This window comes from Phoenix dactylifera, chromosome 4 (assembly GCF_051530095.1).
Source record: "Phoenix dactylifera cultivar Ajwa chromosome 4, Ajwa_hap1_PhDact_Kaust_v1.1, whole genome shotgun sequence".
Lineage (NCBI taxonomy): Eukaryota > Viridiplantae > Streptophyta > Magnoliopsida > Arecales > Arecaceae > Phoenix > Phoenix dactylifera.
This window is the reverse complement of record NC_143193.1, coordinates 32,684,865-32,704,450: the sequence shown is the minus strand read 5'-3', so window position 1 is coordinate 32,704,450 and position 19,586 is coordinate 32,684,865. Positions and strand designations below refer to the sequence as shown.

General features: G+C 35.8%; 1 protein-coding gene across 5 annotated transcripts; it reads right to left on the bottom strand.

The window, feature by feature from the left end:
• Positions 1-1,039: 1,039 nt before the first annotated feature.
• Positions 1,040-19,185, bottom strand: LOC103697941 (high mobility group B protein 9-like). 5 transcript variants are annotated; one of them, XM_088719819.1, is made up of 8 exons: positions 18,891-19,022; positions 18,073-18,336; positions 10,196-10,274; positions 2,791-2,953; positions 2,603-2,710; positions 1,848-2,224; positions 1,304-1,759; positions 1,040-1,222 (listed from the first exon to the last, which is right to left on the bottom strand). In XM_088719819.1, exons 1-7 carry the CDS (start codon positions 18,935-18,937, stop codon positions 1,310-1,312), a joined length of 1,488 nt encoding a protein of 495 aa, XP_088575945.1. In that variant the 5' UTR covers positions 18,938-19,022; the 3' UTR covers positions 1,040-1,222; positions 1,304-1,309. The 5 variants fall into 5 exon arrangements, with proteins under 5 accessions (XP_088575945.1, XP_008778105.2, XP_026657232.3 ...); XM_008779883.5 differs by having other exon boundaries at positions 1,040-1,759; positions 19,015-19,185; XM_026801431.3 differs by having other exon boundaries at positions 1,040-1,759; positions 18,891-19,119.
• Between the last annotated feature and the right edge of the window lie 401 nt (positions 19,186-19,586).

Here is a 19,586-nt window from a genome sequence, read left to right as displayed (position 1 = left end):
AACTTAGCAGGTCCATCTGTGACCTTTATTCTTCAAGCTCTTCATAACTTTCTTGGGGACCTGGAAGACCTCATCTAGGTTGATTTGCACTACAACCATCTACTATTGGATCTTCTAACGAAGTCCATAATGAAACCCACCAACTTATTAGTTTGGGACCTCGTTAAAGCAAATTCGAAGGCTAAGCTCATCAAATTCTTCTTGTTACTTTTGAGCAGATCTAGTTCCTTAACTAGAAACATGTGAAAAAAAATAATTTATTTATCTTTTCTTTCACTAAAACCAGTCACCAGAGACTTTATTAGTTAAATATGAGGTGTTTTACTCCAAGCAAACTCTAAAAATTACAGACTAATCTAGAGTCCTCAATGCCTAGCTTGAGCAAATAGTTTATTTCTTTGCATTGATTCAATATCTCCTAGTATTATTGTCAGTTTGCTCAATTACTACATATGAATCAAACACTCAAATGGGTATACCCTTGTTATATACAACAACAATCATGTGATATTGTCAATTGCATTGGTTTTAGCAAGTGGGCATCCTTCTCATCTTTGATGATGGTCTCAAATTTGACTCTAAATGGTAGTACTTGCAGTATAAATTTTTGAAAAAAAATTTATAACTAAGTTTAATAAATCTTCATAAGTAGCTCATGATCAGTTCCGTCTTCTGATTATAATTCCTTTTGCATGCATATATTGGTACAGATGTTTTTTCTAGTGTGTTTGTGCGCGTCATGTAGGTGTAGAAAGTGGTCCGTCTCCTGTGTCTGGAGTACTTAGATGAAGTTGTATAAGAAATTTGAAAAATTCTGGATCACTGAAACCAGGATGGGCAGTAGAGTTTCTTTACCAAGTCACCAGCTGAGTTGGTCACCAGTGGGTGGTCTTGTCAACAATCCCTGAGAAAATGATGGGCTTTTAAATTTTTTTAAAAATAGAGAGATCTCTTCCTCTTTCCTCCTTTCCCATAACTCCTGTCAAATTCCAGCCAAAACAAGTACGCATAATGAGATAGTTTCTTAGGGCCTCTAGTATGAAAAGAAATCATCATTTCCATTCTTTATTGCTGACTTGCCAACCTAGCAATTCAGGCAGGTGATACTCAAAAGAGCAATCGGTATCTGACTGGTTGCTTCTGCCACCTCTACCAAAATACCTTTAAAAGTTTTCCATCCATAACTTGCCAATAGAAAAGAATAATTTCAAACCTACAAACTCTGTTAGATGTACGATTAAAAGGAAGAAAAGTGCTATAAGTCAATTAGAAAATCAGTCTGTGATTTGAAGTTCAATTTCACCTATAGTCACTGCTTATCAGTTGATGACTCGGTAAACTTTTTGGATTCTGCATCCTCCCTGGAACTTGGAAGGTCATTTTCATTTTCCAATTTTACTTCGTTCCTCCTCCGTAATTCAAATTCATCTCCCTCATTTGAAGGATCTGCCAAACTAGTCGACTCTGTAGCGATTCCACCAGCTTCAGGTGATGTCTCCATTTCCGCATCCTCATCTGATTTTTTATCCTCGGATTCACTACCCTCAGTACTGCTATCATTTTGATTAGCTAGAGTTAAGCCACCTTCATCTGCCTCCGTTTTCAATTCTGCGTCCCCAACTGCCACCTCTGGCTCAGCAGGACGCTGTTGGATGGGCACTGCATCACTAATTACTTGGCCGGTTTTCAATCTTTCCCTGTATACTTCCATTTCACTTCTATATCTCTCCTTATCCTTCAGACCTCGGTCTTGGTATACCTGAAATTCAGATTTCATGGATCAAATTAGAATGTCCAGTTCTCAATATTATCAGAAACATCCTAGTTTTTGTTTTCTTAGTTCTTACAGCTTTTTCAGCCTCAGTTAATTTGTTCCATAGATCTCCAATCATTTTACTGATTTCTCTATCCTTCCCTGGATGGAGTGGCTTAAGCCTCGCATGCTGCTCTGCAAAAAAGAAATTATATCCACTCCTATTTGGCTTTGGATGTGTAGGGTCTCTCTTGCTCAATTTCTTCCTACGCCGGTGACGGCGAACACCCCTTGCATTGCTGTTCTCGGCAACTCCACAATATTGTGGTGCTTGGGCAGTGGTCTGTTCAGGAGTATGATAGAGGACACCTTTTAGCTTTGCAGAGCCCACAGTGACAGTGACAAAATAGCCATACTCAAATTTGCCATCGATTACTCCGACAACAGTTGGACTTGTTGGTGAGGACAGACCTAAGGCAGTCAAGGGAAGCAACCAATAAGTAATCACACAAACCTTCATATCTATCATACATAGAAGAATCATAAAACAATTAATTCATTTAAATATAAACTATGCTCATAGAGATATTGTTGCAACATATATCCAGGAACCACGAAAGAATGCTAGTTGTCTCCCCTCCGATCCCAATGAAAAATGATCCTCATTGGTTGGATGTTCCCAATCTCAAGCTCATTGAGCTCACTAGTTGGTGTCTTCCTCTGTTTAGAATGGATGATAAGAACATGTTTTACCTATTATAGAAGGCAGCAAAAGAGTAGGACTCCTCATGGAAGCAAGTTGATTATTGTAAGCAATTCAGGTTCTGATATATATTAGTTACAACTCACCATTGCTTCTCCTACGCTTCCGAGCAACCGCCTGAGTTTCAGGATATGACATCATAGGGTCAATCAACTTCTCAGATGGAACTGATGTTGCAGGTGTGTGCGAAGGAGCTGCAAAGTAAATTATGACAGATGAGAAAGCTTGGAGAAAAGAACAGAAGAAACAACTAACATATGTCCCATGTACAGACCAGTTGGAAGACAGCTCCATCCTTGAGATCCAAAGAAATAAATTTGCTCATAGTGATGTAATAGAGATATGTAATATTTGCGCAGTACAAAAGATGCATTTGTGGCTGTAGAGGGGAAACTAAAAGTAGCAGTTACTTCTCTCCATCTCCTATCTGCAATCACCTGCAAGTAAGCACGCATTAAGCACTGGTTGTAAACTTGTAATAAACTTTTGTGATTTAGAAAACAAGAACATAGGACAGGTAATCTATTTGTTTTTGAGATTTAAAAGGATGTTGGGGCATTATGTCAGATGTTTTAGTATATACATAGGGATCGAGAAAAAGCATCTCAACTTATCCCTGGAAAAATATCTTGGGACCACATTGTGCATGCTATAAACCACATAATGGCAGTACAGGGAGATAAAATCTAGGTAAGCCACATAATGGGCCTATTCGGAAATAATGCATACATCCAGTGCAAAATGGTGTAATTAATCTGTTATTCCTATTTGCTGCTTTGTGCAACTCCCTTGTGACAGTCCTCATAGCAAAGTGCAAATATATTATGAGAATAGATCAAAATGATTTAAAGGGCTCTTTGCTTGCCTGCAATTAGGCAGGTCCAATTGCAGGCATCCAAACGCGTGCATCCAAAACAACCGTTTGGATGCCTGCAATTGCAACTGCACGCTGCATTTGAACTACAAGAACGAGTCCAAATCTTTTATTGGGATTACACGCAAAATTGACTGCAGAACCTATTATAAGATATGTTGCAATTAGAAGCAACCCTCAAGGAAGTCCCCTCACCACACTCTGACCATTGAAATTTAATATCACTGTCACATATTAAATAAATATAAATTACTTTAAAAAATAGTAAATATAAATTTACTAACAATATATATAATTACTATAATGTAAAATAAACTTTATAATATTATAGTACTATAATAATTATTGTTATAATGTTAGCAATATAACTATTATTATGAACATAACATACTTATTTTTTATTTTGTTATTATTATTATTATATCATTATATCCTAATGAATCTCATTATAATTTATAACAGTATTATATTAATAATCATAATTAGTTTATAATAATATGATATAGTAATTATTAATAATTATAATAACACATATTATAAATATATATTATGTTTTTAATAATATATTATCAAAATATTTTATAGTGATATAATTAATATAATAGTTATCATAATAATCCAATAGTAATTTAATAATATCTTTAGTTTTATTATGATTATAAAAATAAGATGATAACTATTTCTTGGGGTAAACTTACCAGATCATTTGCAAGGTTATTATCTCTTTCAGCATTATACAACCAAATAGTTGCCATTGTAGTTGCAGTTTCCAATTACAAAAAATAAAACAAAATCAGTTTTTGCAGCTGCAACTCCAATTGCAACTGTACTTGAACTCAATGCAACTGAATTGTAGGCAAATAATCAGTGCTTAAGAACAAGATATCACAATATGAAACACTGCAGTGAGACATTCTCTATGCCATCGGATAGGCATGCTTTCTATGCTTCAAGATAGCCACTAATACTAAAAGAAACTTTTGCAAACACCTTAAAACATTTTACCACCTTTTGCCACTCTCTAATCTCTCATATTTCTAAGGATGGTGAGACATGGAGGGATATGTCCCTCAACTACCGTTCCTTAAGCATTGACTTGTTTATTAATATCAAAAAATAAAAGGAAATAATAGCTTTTCCTTGATATGACAACCTAAAGCAAGGATACTCAAATTTTTGGCCTTTCTTGTTGCAATTTACTTAGAAAAATCTAGGATATTTGATTTTCTGCCCTCACATATTCTTGGAGAGTCCAATCTTTTCATTATGTTTAACAATGCGTTAAGATATTTGGTTATGTAGATATTTAATCGTTATGCAAATTGAGAAAATCAAGATGCAATTTATAAAATTACTGATAAAATTAGATCATTTGGTAGCAGAAAATCCTATAGATTAAAAAAATTGAAGGAAAAAATTGATCAGATCATCAAAGTGTTTTCTTCCAACACCAAGGAGCTTGAACATAAAGAAACAGACATTCTTGAACAAAACTATAGATGATGAGAGATAGATAGCTAGAGAAAGAAAGAGAGAGAGAGAGAAATTTATTAGCAAAAACTTTTTGAGGTTGTCCATTCAGCAGAGCACAAAGCACAAAACATCATATGAAACAAACTACCATCAGTAAAATTCTCATCTGCAAGGAAAAGTGAAATTGAAAATCTGAAGAGCTTCGAAATTAGAAATAATAGTCATAATCTACATATAGTACAAGAAAGGAATAGGATAATAAAAGGCGCACTGACTAACAAGCACACCTGTGCTTGAATACATCAACACCCACAAACACCAAGGTAACATACACAACCAACTCAGATGGAAATAAACTCTTTCTATTCTTGACATAGGTATGCAACTATTTGACAGTTGCATTGCTTTAAAACTGCCTTTATTCATTTGAAAATAAGTAATTTACATTTGTCTGCACTGAGCATGTTAAAGGTCTGGGAGACTGGATATTATATCACTTCTTTTTTTGGAAAAGATATCATATCATGAACTGCAATTGTCAAAAAAGAATTCTGTTTCGCTAATGCAACCACTTGAAATAACAGAAGCTAGAAATCAATTCTTTGTAGCCACAAGAAAAATCAAAATCCATTTCATAAGGTGAAAAACATAATACTGAATTGATAAATTCTGCTACATCAAGGATACCTTCTCCCTAGTTTTATAAGATCCATAGTTTCTCCCCCAAATATATCCTTAGAAGGGACAAACAAAGTTTCTCCCCCAAATATATCCTTAGAAGGGACAAACAAACTATGTGATCCTCCCTCTTCCTATCATAGTCCCATTTCCTTTGCCACTTTGAGCTAAAAGAAGAATGTCATTCCCTCCAACAAATCTCTTCTTGCTCATGAACCCAAAAAACCGTCTTTGCTCATGCTCACATTTACAAGCAATTAAGCTTCAGTATTTTGTATCATAAGGGATTTTTGGCTTAAATTTGATATTGCAATTAACATTAAATTTTAAGTCCTTAATTTGAATAAAATATAATACACAAATAGAAATACCTAAAATATGATAAAGGAAAGATGTAGTAAAAGAAATGCATTGCAATAGCTGTTAGCATCCAAGATGACAAAAGATCCTCTTAACTGAGCATAAGATGTTTAGGAAAAAGGATGGACTGCAACAAGGGAAAAGGATTTTGTCATGGATACTAGCAAGTAAGAAAGCATATAAAATTATAAATATATCATTTTTAACTGGGAGTAGCCTTGTACGTATTCTTCTTTTTTTAACACTGTACACTTTGGTCATAGAATATGTCAGGATTTCTTGGGAAAGGCTAAATCCTACACTTAAGTCTCTATGCATCTATGGATAATACATCTATTTTGAGATCATTGCAATATTGTAGTGCATTGTTCCAACATCTCCTCAAGGACATGGTAACAAAGCAAGGGACTGTCCTCATCACCTACATGACCCACATTTTGTATTATCTAAGCAGGCCAAGTTATAGAGGTTTATTTGCACTAAGAAACAAGGTTGAGACTATGATTTTCCTTTGGGAGTGGGGAGCCAAATTTATCATTATTATAACTCATAATTAGTATCTACTTGACTACATTGACTCGATGATCAATGTGGTTAAAGAAAAACTATTTGAAGTTGTTATTATCTTTTTCAACTGCTGAATAACAGAAAAAAAAAGAATCTCAAATAATCACAGGGTCTACACTGTGACCATTGTAATACTTTGAAATCACATGGTAGATATGATAAAAATGGGCAAACATAATAAAAGAGAGGGAAAAATGACAACAAATTGGTGCATCATAGAAAGAATTTTGGATCTAAAATGGTACACCCTCTAGTTTCTGCCTCTTGACAAAGATGTATAGAAGATATAGTAGTAGCAGTGTCTCTTGATGAAGATTGATGAAGATGGACACAGTAGTAGCAGTGTCTCTTGATGATTGATGAAGATGGATACAGTAGTAGTAGCGTCTCTTGATGATGATTGATGAAGATGGACATTGTAGTAGTAGTGTCTCTTGATGAAGAATAATGAAGACGGACATAATAGTAGCAGTAATGTGTCTTGATGAAGATTGAGGAATATGGAAATAGTAGTAGTAGTAGTAGTATGTTTCTTTATGAAGATTTAGTAGTAGCAGTAGTAGTTGTGTCTCTTGATGAAGATTGATGAAGATGGGCATAGTAGTAGTAGTTGTCACTACTTTAACACTTGGACTACCTTGTTTGTCCAGAACTCCCTGTTGTAGGGATTAAATCTTTTATAAAAAGATAGGAGAAACTCAGAGCATGGGTAAACCACTTTGATTTAGATATAGAAATGTTACCCATAAGAAAACAGATTGTAAATTATTCCATCAGATAACTAATAACTAAACCCCATGCAGTGTTTGTATATCAACAAAATCGCACTCTGCCCCACAAGAACTGATAAAATTCACTTTCTTAGTTCAGTTGGAAGGGATTTTGGGCTCCAATGTGATGCATATATTTTGACATTTGGGAGCTGATGGTGAAGTATATTTAGGGGGGGGACTAGTATGCGTTTATGTGTGGGATCTGCACTAAACTAAGACTGTTTTAGAGAAAGGTGGGCCATGAGAGCTGGAAAGGAGTGGAGCAGGCGGTTATTACAAAAGATGCCCTCCAGCCTCCACTTGGCTTTGCCACTACTTGGCAAGAAGATTCTGTCCAAAATTGAAGCACCAGTGTCTTACCACTGCGGTAAAGATCACTAAGATACAATACTATACCAATATGCCTTATGCCTTTTGCTGGTGGCATGGCATTAATGTGATGATATGCCATGTGTCATTATGTACCAGTTCGGAGGGGTAAACCGACATCAGTATCCTATCAGTGTGATACAATAAAATCCAGTAGATACCGGGACTTAATCCTTGATAGTAGCCCTTGATTGCTTATTCATTGCCTGAAGAAAGGGGCTGCACCAGCACATCCTCATGCAATGAATAACTCCTATGAAGAGAATTTCCTGCAAATTCTCATCAATGAATCTGCAGGACACTATACAGGCAAGAGAATAATATGGAGAGGACTGTGTGAGCCTCGTCATCTCCCTTGACACTTCTTTTTCATTGCATATACCAAAATCCAGGACATTTCGATCCATCAGTACATAATGAATCGTCTAATAATGTTTACGGTTGTTCGTTTACTATTCATTCTCTCAAAAGAGCCAAATCTCTATAAGTTACCAGTGGTATCTGCAAATCTTTCTTGAACCCATAGAAGAGCCTACCATTTTGTAATTGTTTGGCAATTTGCAAACTTATTGGGTTAGAAGGGGTGCATTTTGTTACTTTTGATCTCCTTGACATGAAACTTCTCTTGAAACATATTTTCTTTGTTTTTGAGCTTGCACCTTGTCACTTGGTAGTATGTTGTCCACTGTCTCTTACTTGGACCATTATGATGAGAGATTTGGCACTCTGTTGTTTTTTTTTTGTTGTTAGAATAGATTGCTGTTCAGTAGTCTTTTTGGCATGATATAGACAGCATGCCACTAATCATGCATACAACAAATAGAGAGCAAATGTAGTCTAAATAATATGCAAAAAATCAAAAAAAAAAAAACTGTATTACAAAAAAAATCCTGGAGCTATGACCTTAACATTCTATGATTCTGGATCCAGTTAAAATATATTGGCTGCAGTGCCTTGTGATAGAAAAGAATCAGCTGTTGGTCTATAATTTCAAAACCTGATATAGTTATCCAAATTAATAAAATAATTGTAAAAACAAAGTAACAGTACATTATATCAAAATTATTAGTGGAGCTCACCAAGTGCATACTCTTACCACCATCCAAAAAGAAATGAAGAGGAAAAGATGTTCAACATGTGCCCACAAAGAATTTACCTTTAGTCCCTAATTTCCAAGCCAATAGGCATACAGACATGCAAATGCTGAAGAAGAACCATTCAATGATGATCAGTACTGATCCTTATGCAAGCTATAATAAACTGTTGGCAGGAGAGTATCATAGTAATCAAAAACCACTAGCATTAAAATGGAAAAGTGAATTAGGGCTATGAGGTACCGTATAAGTAATCATTTTGAACCATCTGATCATAAAAAACTTTTGATTGGATTTTTGGTGTTGAACTTAAGCTATTCGTACAATGAATAACTTAAGATATGGTTAATGTAAGATAGGGAAGATCATACTTGAAAAAGATTTCACTCAGTCTCTTCCAAGCTTAAGCTATACGAATGATGAATCTTCCATCTTTGCCATTCCAAATGATTTGAGCTTAAAGTTCACATCATGTGATGCAAGCTTTCCTACCACTTCAAAAAATAAAATATTATAAACAGACAGGAAAAAAGTCAAATATTTATCACCAAACTCCTTAGTGGGCTGAAGCTAGAAAGTTTTAGACCAACCATTATTCAAGCCAGCGTCCCTTGGATGATAGATAACAGCAGCAGTGAACATATAGTAGTTCTAATAAGAATTAATAGATTGCGCAGCGAGGGGGAGGGCCATCCATAAGCAAATTTCCAGTCTCCACTCTATACCACAAGATCTTATTAATATTAAACATATTCACCGATTGACTGCCCCTCACTGATGTTGGTGAAGCAGAAATCTTATGCACTGCCTTATTGGCATTCGCACGTTCATTTAAGAAATGCAACTATCTGCCCATTTTCCTAGATTAATGTGTTGTGAGAAAATTCTAATTTTTAAATATTACACCAGTCATGACTATAAATAAGTTACCAATATCAGTATGTTAAAGACATTAATTGTAACATGAAAAGCTAATCTGTCATTTAGAGAAACATATAGAACTTGAATATGGTGAGATTGACAGCAGGTATAAAACCTAGTAAAAGATAATGACAGTGAACATTGCATACAACACAAGAGAAACTACACTTGGTAAGGGACTGCCCGGATGAAAAAATAGGGAATAAATTACATTATTGGTACATGCCATGCACATGGTAATATAAGGACAAATTCAATAAAGGAAAGAATTTCTAATACTTCAAATCTTCCAGACATATATATCATTTATGAGTGTTTCAGATTTTCCATTATGATAGACTAAGATAATAAGATCATTATTTAGCAAGCACGCAGCCAATGTCAATGTGATTTCTCCAATTCATTGTTGAATTGATATTCTGCACCTTACAGTTACTGAGACACAAACTTCAGAAACAATGGTATCATTCCACAGATATTAAGCCATGCCAATTTAAAATATAAACTAACTAATAAATCAGTACCAATAATAAGGAGTTGATGAAGATCTAGTTTTTATTGAATTCATACCTTTTCAATACCTCCTCGCGATGTAACCTCCATAAAGAGTCGATGAAGATCTAGTTCCCTTCCGCCTATGGTTGGCACCCTAGAAAACAAACATCAAAAACACCATTTTTAAGGTCAGAGATGATATATGAACCCATATTAGCAAGAGAAAAAAAAATATAACAGTCCTTATTGGTCAAACAAGCAAGAATCTTTTGGTCATCCCCTTTATTGACATATAAAATCAACTAAAAAATAATACATGCACCAAGGTTTGAGCAGTATGGTGCACATGTTAATCATGTAAGAGAGGACTATCAGAGTACAGGTTCTTGGTCTGTGCTGGATAATGTGTGCAAAGATGGTAGTTGCATTAATTCCTGTTGCTTTATAAAATAAAATATCATGAATATACAGGGTAAGATTTCAGCCCCTAGAAGGATTGGGGGCAGAGAAAAGAAACTGTTCCCATGGTTTTGTAATTTGTAGACTAGGAGATTTCCTTACTATAGAGCAAGATGTTTTTCATTCTTTGTAACAAATTATAAAAAGTTATCCTTAAAATGTATAAACAAAACAAACATGATACCTTAGAATGTAAAAATTTCATCATGGTCCTAATTCACCAACTTCTCTACATCCCTCAGTACTTGTAAATCATTTTCCTTGTGTTCTACTATTTTATGCCTTGTGTCAACTATCTCCAGAACTTTGCTCTTTAATACCGCAGCCAACAGTATCAACAAAATCACAAACAAGAATTTGAAAGAAGACTTAAGAAAACACAAATCTATTTAATATATATATCTGTTTCATTAATATGTGGTGTTGCAGCACCTATAGTTTGTAATCAATTACCCAAACAAGCACTCAATTATAATCACCCTGTAGAATTAGGAGTTATTTTCCTTAACTTTGGGTGTTACTATTAGATGTTAGGAGAACGACATGGTTTTCTTCTAAAGTAGTCTTGGGAAATACCTTTGTTTAATTTAATACGATACTACATGGTTGATTAGTAGTTAGGCTTTTCCTCTTCTATCTTTTCCTTTTTCTTCTTGTTTGTGTGTGTGTGTGTTTTGGGGGAAGGGAGGTGGTTACAGGCACAGAAATAATTCAGTTCTCATAAGAGCTGACTAGTCAATGACTAAATAAAACGAAAAGCGGCACACGGCTTTTTTTCATTAATTCAAGGACCATCTTTCAAGGAATTAGAAGGGAAAGACATTTCTGCATAAGATAAATTAGGAAATAAAGGTGGTTAAAGTGGGTGCGGAGATACAACACCACGCCAGGTTGCCCATGATGCATAAGTGGACAACTGGAATAGTGTAATTTAGGTTTGAAAGCAATTAATTTTTTTTGCTGTTCTCAAGTCCTGAGAGCTGAACAACAAATAACAAAACCAAATTTATGGGAAAATGCTTGATTAAAAAATTCACCCTAGGATTTTTAGGTCTAAGCTGAGAAATCTGTAGTAGATTTGCTGCCATAATTTAGTAAGTAATGAACACAAAAATGAACAGAATGCAGCAAATTTAATTTTAGAAATCACCAACAGCAGAAACAGGAGTGCAACTTAAGAGAAATAATGAAATATATGCACATATCAAATCTAACAAACCATAAAGTAGAGATTTAGTATTCATTGATTGAAATCTGATAGCAAACTAAACAATATCAGCAGAAAAAAATAATGGAGCATGATTAGAAGATGAAGAAGAAAGAGTTTGATAGACATAGAAGGAACAAGCAAGAGGGGAGAAGGGAATTTATTAGACCAATCAACCACTATCCCTTTCCAATTTGAGTCTCTGTAGGATGCAATTACAGCAGATAGACTCAATCATTATGTAAAAACTTTATACAAGCACCTAGTAAACTAATCCTCTCACCCATTACATCCTGCCTTGATGCACAAAAGTAATTTTCAAAAATTGTTGCATTAATCTCCCCTTCCTTTAGAAACTCAAACCCCTTGAGTTAGGGAAGGGACCCAACAAGCCACCTCCACCCAAGCTGCCACATTCTAGAAGGAATATCCTGACGATATACTTTAACTTCATTGGTCGAAGATCCTTGGTGGGTACTTCTATCATGCTAAGGCCTCCATGCTGGAAGGAGTATGTCTCTGAAAAGCTATCATGCTGCAACTTTTAGTCGAAAAGCCATGGTCATCCTAGGAATATGTGACATATTTTAACTGTCATCACATCACACTACACAATCCATGGACCCTCCAATGAAATAAGTGACCATACACCGCTCATGGACTTTTGGATTAGTCATTGCGCAACCTAACCTTATAGGGATTAGGTTGTGACTCAATCTTCAGCTTCAACATATAAAAAGCATCTCCAGGGATTACATTTAAGCAGTTACCACAACTAATCACTAATTTGTAGCTGTCCCTTACATCGTATTCTCATCTAGAAAATATTGCTTCACCTCCAATCTTCATAATCATCTTCATGATGTGGAGTCAAAAGAGGTTGGAGAATAATGCAATGAAGTATTTCATCATCCTCACTGCTGACACTCTTTTCTTCATCACTTTCTTCTGCTTAGGCAACCACTTTGGCCTTCTCTTCGAGGCTAGTGATGGAAATAAGTAGGCCTTATCTGCAAGCTTTATGTGCCAATTCAGGCATTATACAGAGAAGTGATTGTATCCTTTGCGAGTGATGCATTAAATTTTCACCCTAGATTTTGAACTTGCACCCTTCTCACTGTTCATGACTTCATGTGCCTTCTTGATATCAACTATGGAGGCTATTTGCATCTTCAGTTAGCTTAATCCTAGTGTTAGACATTCAAATCTCAAGAAATTTTAAAGAAAAAGTAAATGTTAGGACTGATCTCTTTGCTTCTTGATTTACAATTTTCATAGAAGCCATAAATGTGTAAAACTTATTAATAGTTAGTTTGGAGGAGATTTCAGGTTCAAACCCAGCAATACATTCAGAACAGAACATCCTCAACCCATGGAAACTTGAATCTAGTTGCTAGGGTATAGAGCTGATTGTTAGGAGTCATGAATTAATGGGTCATGGCCGCTTTTAATTTGATCCTATAGGTGGTAGCGTAATGCAGCTACAGATGTTTGGTCCACCATATATACACCATATATATGCTGTCAACCTCATTTCAGCAAATAAAAATCAACACTCCTCTGCATGTCGATACCACTCGAAGTAGCTTTAAGACCATAAAATCTAATCTAGGAAGACCTAGAGATCACTATCCGTCATGAAAATCAATCATCTGAAGTCTTGCTACATGGAAATCTAGATCACTGCCCAATTTTGATGTCTTTGAGCTCTAGGATTTTCAATTTAAAGGATCATTGATAGAAGAGTTTTTTTTATGTCATCTGAGGAAGATTTTACTAATATCCTCTCAAAGATGGGCAACTTGTTTCAAGACCTCATAGTATTGGACAAAGGCCTCAAACCTATTGTTTAATGTGGTTTTGGAGACCATGGTGGGAAACTGAGAAAAGAGACCCAAGAAAGAAAGCGAAAGAAGGCGAAAGAAGCAGCAAGGGTGGCCCAATACCAACTGATGCAGGACCACTAAAGGTTAGCCTGCAACGCATAAAAGGACCCCCTAGAGTAGGAACAACTTAGGGTTTAAAATAATTTCGCCGCTTGCTATCTAAATCCAAAGAACAAGAAAGTAAATAACAGAATCAATAATATGTAAATGATGTACCAAAATTTCTGTGCTCAGATTTTTGTAGAGGGAAGATGACTGCATAAAGAACCTAAGAGATTTAGAGCTTAACTAAAAACCCATTATAGTTTTGCAACCAGATTCAGTAAACAATGAACATAAAAATAAACTGAATAGAAAAAAATCAGTAGCAAATTGCAAATAGAACAAAGAATAAACGAGTAGAATTAGAGGAAAAAATGAGAGATTGATAAAGATTGAAGGAACAAGGGATAGAGGAGAAGGGAAGGCTGAATCGTGGCCAAAGTTTTCTTTATTTCTTCTTAAAATTACATCAAACTTGAACACCCAAAATGCTCTATAAGACCAATCATATTCTTATCCTTCTAATCTAAGTCTACCTAGGACTTCTTTGTGGTATCTACACTCCCCTCCAAAATTGCCATGACCAGACATTTGTTAAGAACCAATTAAAAATCCCAAGTAATCTTGACACTGCAGCAAACATTGTACAAGGTACACCATCTCGGTACCGGGCTCTGTACCAGTGCCACCCTATCGCTACGTTGGCACGCCCGATATGGAGGTCGGTTCGGCATACCAAGTGTCGGTATGCCTCCCATACCGTATACCGTTACCAAACCGGTATGGTACGGTACGCTCCGTATCACTCGGTTTGGTACGGTATGGCATACCATGATTGTACATGCTACAACTATGTAAATATTTTATTCTTTTTGAGTAAATATGCTCTGTGAATATTAAAAGTTGTTTTCTATTTTAGTTTAATATGATAGAAAACAAAAGGCATGGTAGAATGGGTCAACAAAAAGACCTACATTTGGTAACTAATATTGCCACAAGACACATGAGGCTCAAATAAACACTAAATCGTGGCCATCTAGTGAATCATTGGTTATGAACTTATGATCTTATTCTATTCTGCGACAAAACATGTTGTCGGCCCAAGATTTCCTCCCTTCAGCTTCAACAAGCAATTGAAGCCCTCCATCATGTAAACACTTGATCAAAACACCCCCTAACCTGATTCTTTCACCCATTATGGTTTCTATTTGTGTGCCTGAAACAATCTTCAAGCATTGTTGCATCATGACCAACACTCAGGTGTTTGAATAATTAAAGAAACATTTTTCTCTTTTTTTTCGCTAAAGAACATTTTTCTCTTTTGTTATTTATTTTTGCAGGGGGGTGGGCAGGAGGGGGGTGCAGTGGCAGGGGAGTATCTTCAAGAGTAAGGGAAGGAACCCTTGCCACCCCATCACTTCCTCTCTAAGCAAATCTATTGATGATTTCATTCCAAAAAAGGAAAATTGTATGTATAACAATATATAGATACTTCCAAAAAACCATGTTCTTGTCTTCCTTATTTACCTTTTTGAGGCATCATAGATCCAAATTACTTCAGCACATCAAACCAAAATTCTTTTTGGTATCAGAGCAGAATCTCCAAGTGCTTTATAAATTTGTCTATCCTATGTAGAACTTCGTCATATGAGGAATCATGACACAAACTATCCACAAAGCAAACATCAGTCCTTAAAGATGGGGAAAATGGTTTCTATAGGGAGTGTAAAATATCATAAATTATTAAGGCCCCGTTTGGCAAAGCAGTCCAGTTTCCTTTTAAACTAGAACCAACTTCAACATCCAAAATGTCTAAAATCAGATAAGAAAGGACAGTTCACATTTTATTTAATTAGGTGAAGCTTGTTATATCATTCATCTAAAATGTCTCACAAGTAAATATCAAAATATCTACGAGGTACTATCTATGTGGCATTAGCTGACTGTTCAACTAGACAGAACCCATATGCAGTAGGAGCAAAAAGGGGAACCAATCAGAATTAATTGAATATAATGTTCATATAATAAACCACCTAAATTATTAAATAATACCACGACAACCAGCGCTTGACTAGATTTCCAGAAAGGCCTTAGCCATAACATTTAGATCTTCCCTGCTAGAAAACTGAAGGTTTTTCTTCACAGAGTATTTTTCTTACAAGCAAATTCCGATAACTGAAACCGAACTTTGAATTCTTAAATTTAGATTAAAATTGCAATATAAATTTAAATATAGAATAAGTAGAAGATTTGAACCATAGTAATAGATAAAACCAATCAGAATTTGTTGGATAAACCAACAGTTGTAGAATGCAACTAAGGCATTCTGAGAAGAATGCACATTAGCTACAAGTTCTTGGATTCTCAATATTATCCAAATGAAATAAAATTCAGCCAATCAGTCTGATTAACTTTGTTAAGAATTTTATATGCTTTATGGAATGATTTATCGTATCATCCAATCACTAGTCTTCTATCAATATTAAGATCAAAATTAACATTTTTACATTGTATTTGAGTGTGTTAAAACCACATCAGTTCTTAAATTTAGTATTAGGCATCTGAGCATACTTTCTTCATATCTAGTATTATATTGGTGATAATGTGGTCTAAATTAATCCCTTACGGACAGTAATCGACTCTTTCATTAGTTATGAGCACATACAAATATTGACTACTCGAAAAACAAGTGGAAGTTCACTTGACTTCCTTTCTCATACAGCAGTTTTAGTTGATATCTCGCCTGGGAAATAATTTTCAAATCTGCATTATTGATGTGCAGCTTTTAACTGACTAAATTAAGAAACCAAGCTGTTAATCCATGATTATCTTTTACTAAACTAAGTTTTAACATTAAAATATTCTCTCTTTTTTATTCTGTTGCATATTATTATTCAAATCTTCTCTTCTATTGGTAGAGTTTCTGAATTCTGATGCATCAAGGTATCCTGCAGGTGAAAGAACTAATCTCTGCCTAAAAATGATGAGATATTCTTTTTCTTTGCAACAGTTATCCATGAAGATGAATGATGTTTCAATGCTGTGATCAGAACAATGAGATATTTTAACACTAGTTTAGTTATAGCATTTGGGAGTCAGGACCTTGCATGACACATTATATAAAATTTCCTCTTCAGGACCCATCCTTCTTTAAGGACTTCTCCAGCCTTCATTAACCTATTAAAAACAACCTTTTGAATCTTTCCGAAAGACATGCAGGTTAAAGGTATGTTAAAGTGGAGAACTTTGCTGATATCAAGATCACTACTGATTCTATTTCATCCATCTAATACAACCATTTAAGAATACTTTGATATCTAAATGATCTCCTAGGATGCCATTTTAAGATGAAAGGTCTTGGGGAAATAACTTTATTAGGTCCTGCTCTTATTAACTTGTTAAAGTCATTCCCCTGCCATATACATATTCCACCATTATATATATCTCTTGGGAGACAAACTAATAAACAACAATGAACAACTAAGTAAATTTGAGCAATACTATGAAGTTATGGGTGATGGTGATCAAGCAAATAAGAAGAGCAACGAAAATGAACTCCAAAATCCATGTGGATTACCAGAAAAGTCTTGACAAAGGAATTTGTGCCCTCTATTGAGTGGAGGTCATAGTTGTGACCTCCGTGTCTAGATTCCGAACTGCAGCTTAATGGCAGGAGCAGCATTGTTTTGTTTTCAGTTGTGGCATGATATACATAACACAGAGGCTTGGAGTAATGACACATGGATCCATGAATGTCGCTGTTTAACAATTAACTCATTTTTAAAGATGATTCTGTTCAATACTTGAAGAGGTAATGGGTGTACATAAAATAGCAAAAAATGATTTAAAAGGCAATTCATGAACAGAACAATATTTGTCGGTTACACACTGGACTAGTGTAGCAGTTAGGGCTCTTAATGCAACAAATTATGATTCAACTGGTAAAGATAAAAACAGCAAAGAGTTATTACGCATAAAAATTTAAAAATCATAAAGCAACAATAATCCATATTCCCTCAATTAACATCTAAGAAGAACTTTGTCTTTGTATCATCAACCATTATCAAATAGATTTTTCTATGTTTGACCTAACAAAATTGTGAAAAGCAGAAGCTATCGTCCAAAAGGATGGTGCAGTGCAGACACAAACAACTGGGAAATTTATGAAAGACTTGTTAATGTAACACAGACCTTTTACTTCTCGCTTAGGACATATGCCTGTTTACATGGGGAAAGGACATGAATAAATGCATAAAGAATTTCAGATAGGCTAGAAACATGACCAAAAAAACTAGAACCAATTAGTCTAAAATCGAGCAAAATAAGAGGCATAACAGCCAAGAATATATCTGTCTTACATGAATTTAGTTCCTAACGTAGCATGCAGCTTCTCAAGCGTTTCCCGAAACAACTCTGGATTGGCAATGACCTCTTCATACTTCGCCAGCGGCTTTGGATAGGGTATATAATTTGCAGGATCTCTTCCTTCCATCACCTGGTCCGATTCAGATCTTGACACCAACTGCTTTCCCTTGTCAGGATCCGCCGTATCTTTTCCCTTCTCAGACAACTTTTCTGCGACCCCAACCCTCGTCTCGCTCATCTCGTTCCAACTTTGATATCTACACATAAGCAACACGATTAAATAAGAAACTTGACCCAGACAAACATCGCAAGGAAATCATGCTCCGGTGATAGGAGAACCAAGTCGAGCACGAGATCCAGAACGCAATATAGAAACTGGTTGCGGCTGGCCGGTCACGGTGAAAAATTGTGCAGGTGAACCCGGAAAGCCATAGAAACCTTCAAGAAGCTCCGAGACAAATCGAAACCCCATGGTATCAAGACACTGATCTCTACAAGAACTCTAAATCCTTCTTCAGGCCCTTCTTTCCTTGATGGGTAACAAGGACGCCTGTTCTGCCTTCTTTCGGCGGGAGGACATGTTCAAATTCCTGAATCCCATTAATCCAATCTAAACCTAATATACCTCACCACAAATCTAACTTGAGATCAATAAAAAAAAAAAAGTTTGTTTTGACACCAAGGGGATCATTAAAATAAAATATTATCACATAGCAGTCAATTTCCAAATTATTATTTGTTTACTGTAACAGAGCAAGGAAACTAGTGGCTTTGTCAATGGAGGCAGGGAGAGAAAAAGTAAAGCACTCACATTATAAAATATAATAAACATGAGCACCCATTTATCTTCTCCAACATTACCCAAAGCCAAAGGAAACATGCACCCGAAACTAACGAGGGGAAAAAAAAGAATAAAATAAGATTTGAATACCAACCCTTAACTAAACATGCATTTCTACAATGAGAGCCCGACCCAAGATTTTGGGAAATGAGGATAGAAGGGAATGGTCACTTAAGGAAAGAGAGGAGGAGAATGCTCCCATGTATTGTGCCCTCTCTTTTGGGAAATACATTTATTACGGGATGGAAGGAGGTCAGATATTGTGAGGTTGCCAGAGATTAGAAACAACGTGTCGCATTCAGGCCTTAGCCCCAACGGCAACACCCCTCGTCACGAGGATAACCACGGGTGTCATTTTCGATCCGTCCGCATAACATTTTCCATGCCACCGCGTTCTTCGCTGAGCGAGCGGACGGGATCCGTTCCTAGGGCAAGACGGGATTGCAGATATTTGTCCGCATAATACTTTTTTATGCGTTCGTCCGGTTGGGATAGATGCCGGTGGGGCTTGGGGAGGACGTGGTGTGCGGTTGCGGGAAAGCTTAGAAAAGTTTAAAAATAAATGACGCATTTAGATTGTTGGACCGGGTCTGCCGCGACCCCTGGCACGCGCTGTGACAAAATGATGGTTTCTGCGATTTTTATTGATTTAGAAAATATTTGAGG